The 3,802-nt window shown below is 50.6% G+C and overlaps 1 protein-coding gene across 1 annotated transcript; it reads right to left on the reverse strand.

Annotated features, from left to right (window-relative positions):
* Positions 1 to 454: 454 nt before the first annotated feature.
* On the reverse strand, positions 455 to 3,400 carry LOC139824290 (uncharacterized). The gene is made up of 5 exons (XM_071796803.1): positions 3,207 to 3,400; positions 2,599 to 2,891; positions 1,314 to 2,500; positions 1,057 to 1,239; positions 455 to 967 (listed from the first exon to the last, which is right to left on the reverse strand). The coding sequence occupies exons 1-5, from the start codon at positions 3,398 to 3,400 to the stop codon at positions 455 to 457; spliced, it is 2,370 nt and encodes a 789-aa protein (XP_071652904.1).
* Positions 3,401 to 3,802: the final 402 nt, after the last annotated feature.

Below are 3,802 nucleotides of genomic sequence, written 5' to 3' on the forward strand. Positions count from 1 at the left end.
CCGGAGGATTCTACGAACACGAGTTGCTACGCATTTCCAATCCCGACGTCTATCTCGTGGAAAAAGTTCTGCGTAAGCGCGGCAATCGAGCGTACGTGAAGTGGCTAGGGATAGACAGTTCGCACAATTCGTGGATAGATAAGGCGTCTATATTGTAAAAAGAAATACTTAGACATTCGTAGACACGCGCAACGCGTACTTTATTGTTAATAAAAGCTTACACATTCATTTTGGTTTGTTTCTTACGTGTTATTGATTTTTACGATAAAACAATTTTCTATAAAACCTATGATATTGTTTCTTTCTTTTACAACGGTATTCCGTGACCGTAATGTCCCCACGGAAGCGTTTCCTCGCTGTTCAACGTCACGTATCGCTTGTCGTCATGCGGACTGAGGGCTAGTTTTTGCTTCGACACGGTGTAAACCTCGTGCAACGTCGAGCGTATGCACGACTAGCGCGTCTTCAGCTCGCGGGCGTTCCGCAGGCACGCCACGTAATCCTCGAACGTGATCCTCTTCGCGACTACGTTTTTCTTAACACCCTTTATTCTCTTGGTGTCGTTGCGTTCGAGTACCTTGTAAGTGTACATCTTCGCTCTGAGGTCCACGAACTCCGTCATGATCGCGCCGTTGTTCTCGTCCTTCATCAAACCGGGCACCTTCTTGACGCGCGGCATACCGTGCGCGTTATTCTTCGCGTAATCGCTCGTGTCGAACCTGTCTATGTCGCGCCTCATACGCTCGTACGCGTCTTCGCACTCCAGCGAATAGATCAGACTGTCCGTATCCGTGTAAAAAATTCGACACCGGTCGCGATAGAGCGGCACCATGTAGTCGTAGTGAAACTCGTAGAGACGCGTCTTGGATATCTCGAGAATGCACATACCCACGTAGACCGGCTTGTTGAATTTTACCTCGAGCCTTCGCACCTTGATCGCGACCAGATTCTCCGAGAAGACGCTCCGCTGTGAAAGTTCGGCTTAGCGATCATCGCCTCCGCGCCGTATCTCCCGTCCCATCGCGTCACGAGACGCATGTCCACGTAATCGCGCACGTTCTTCATCGTCTTGCCGAAGACGGCATTGTTCATCAGTTTGTACAAATTCCGTTCGAACTCGTTGCTCGCGCGCGTCCTAAGCGTGGTGTTCAGCTCAATGTAGACGCAAAGCCACGGCGATTGGGTAAATCGCAGAACGCGACAAACGCGCGTCAGACGCATACCTAGTTGCAGATATTGCTGCAGGTTTCGATAGTGCGTCACGTAGCGCGATTTGTCGTAGAGAGTAGCGAGCAGTTTCTCCTGCCGCTTACCGGGCAGTTTATCGCGCGTCGGGCACAACGGTAGGTCCGCGTGGGCGTCGTGCAGGTCCGCGGATACTCGAGATCCACCTCCAGAATGTAACCGACGTCGCTGTCCGCCGGCACGGTCGTCACGTCGAGATTCTCAGGGTCGTCGAGCCACCGGAAATTCGCGTACGGCAACAATTCGCTCATAGCCCATCCGTACAGATTGTTCACGTCGTAATACATGAGATACGTAGTGGGCTGGGACGAGTCGTACGTCGGTACGTGCCTGTTGTTGGCTCGCACGTACCTGAGCGAACATTGACTGAGGCCGCCGCGTATTCCGCGTTCCACGAACAGCACCATGTCGATGTCGGTGAGCAGCTCGAAACGCACGCCGGTGTACCTCAACATGACGTCCCACGTGTATCCGGGCAACGTATAATAATGCGTGGGATTAAGCCCATAACTCGCTAAACACGCGACCCGAAAATTTTCAAAGATATCCGCCAGAAGAAGCACGTCGGTCTTGAGATACAGATCGCTGTACTCGCCGAGATCTCGCACGCGAAAACGTTGCCAGACCCTCGTCGCGTGCTCGTAGTCGCTCTCGCTCACGGTCTCGTCCGTCAGGGAGCTGTAAAAGACCTCGCGCGGCGGAAGCTCGGTCTCCCGCAGTTTGTCCGCGCTGTTGACGTACTCGTACGGAAATACTCCCTTGCAAGTGAGCAGATCGAGATCCTCCGTGTTCAAATCCGCGTACTCCGAACGCGTTATTCTCAGCTTGTCTTTGTTCAGATAGGACGCCAGGGTTTCGATACTCACCGCTAAAAATTTATACGAGTCCACGAATCGAAGCTTCACGTACCGATCCCATCCCCCGTCCGTCTGCGTCTCCTTAACAATCTTCGAGAAAGATATGTAACTTTCTTTTGTGAGCGGCAGCAGATCGACCCCGTCCTCAAAATCATTCGCAATTTTCTTGACGATGAAGTGCGCGTCGTAACTCGACAGATTGTGAAAGAACACGAGAATCACGTAAACGTTTCTGTAATTCAGATTGCAACGAGAATGCGCCGGACCTCTGTAGCGTCCGGGTAGGTGACAGTGATCTCGCACGCGCTTGTCCCCAGATTGGAACGCTTTCCCACACACGTGACAATGAGCCGCGAGCCAAAATTCGCGTTTCTCGTCCTCCGTAAGTTCTACCATAGCTATATTGGTGCAAAATTTATTCTTAACACGATGCGCGAGAACGCGAAGCTCGTTCACGAACCACGAAACGCAATCCTCGCCGCGACGATATCTGTACGTGGACGCGGTATCGTCGTAGGTGCAGCACAGATAGTAGCCCAGGCTGAACGGTACGTGACGCTGATAAGCGTATCTTTCGCGCCCCTTTCGACGTTTTTCCTCTCCCGTTGTTTGAGAAGACACTCCAGATCCGCGTATACCACGAAGGGAAGTCGCTCCTTTCTGTTGTGATTGTCGAACGACAGCCACTTATCGTTCTCGTTCGGAAGAACGATAGCGCATTCGTTCATTCGGCCGCAGTCGACGCTGTGGGCGGCCAACTTATCGCGCGTATAGAAATAGTGTAGACATCTGCGAAATAACGTGCGTGCAATTACTATGCGTACATAAAATAACGCCTCGTCTTTTCCTTATTCCTCATGTTTTTATTTCATTTCTTTTACTTACCAATCGCAAACGTGCTTCGCGCACCGTTTCGCGGTCAATTGCGAATTCACCAATCGCGACAGATTTTTTATCCAGAATTTTTTAACCGCCTATCCCTCTTATCGTCGGTTAACCGCAGAGGCACGATCGCATTGTCGTCGGCGCTCCGTCCGAACTTAGTTTTCTTTTCAATTCCTTCCCGAGTTGTAAATACGTTGATCGCCGTCCTGACGTTCGAACTTTCCGATCTTTTTCAGATCCATGGGAAAATCGATCCCGTCGAGATTCAGCACCGTCGCGTAATCGGGATACGAACCGCATCGTTCCGCGTTCCGCTTGGCGGGATAAAAAGCAGCGACCACCGCGCGCGCGAAACACGTGTCGTTCTCCGACCGCACGTCAGTGATGTGAATCCGGCCCGGTTTTTCGCGCATGCGCCTCCCTCCACTGCGCACACAGAGTGACGCTCGGTCTATCGGTGTGTCGGCAGCGCTCGGCAGTGCCGAGCGAGAGGGAGAATATTACTCCCTCCTTGTCGCTCTCACTTAGCTCGTGCGATCGACGATGTTTTTACGCTGGAAATGCTTTCTCGGTATCTCGGCGTGAATCTGAGTTGCCGTTGCACGATAATCAAAGAACGATCTTTGGAATAATATAGAGATGTAAAAATAATTAATAAACATAAAAAAATTGTAGTAAAAAATGATGTTGATCCCTCTTGCAGAAATTTTCATGCTTTGACCTATACAATCCTATTATTTTGACAATTCCTTTCCGAAAAAAATTCCGTAAAAGAGAAGACACGTATTTTTTTGTTTGGCCTACAATTAATATTT

The sequence above is a fragment of the Temnothorax longispinosus genome, unplaced genomic scaffold (genome assembly GCF_030848805.1).
Source record: "Temnothorax longispinosus isolate EJ_2023e unplaced genomic scaffold, Tlon_JGU_v1 HiC_scaffold_317, whole genome shotgun sequence".
Classification (NCBI taxonomy): Eukaryota; Metazoa; Arthropoda; class Insecta; order Hymenoptera; family Formicidae; genus Temnothorax; species Temnothorax longispinosus.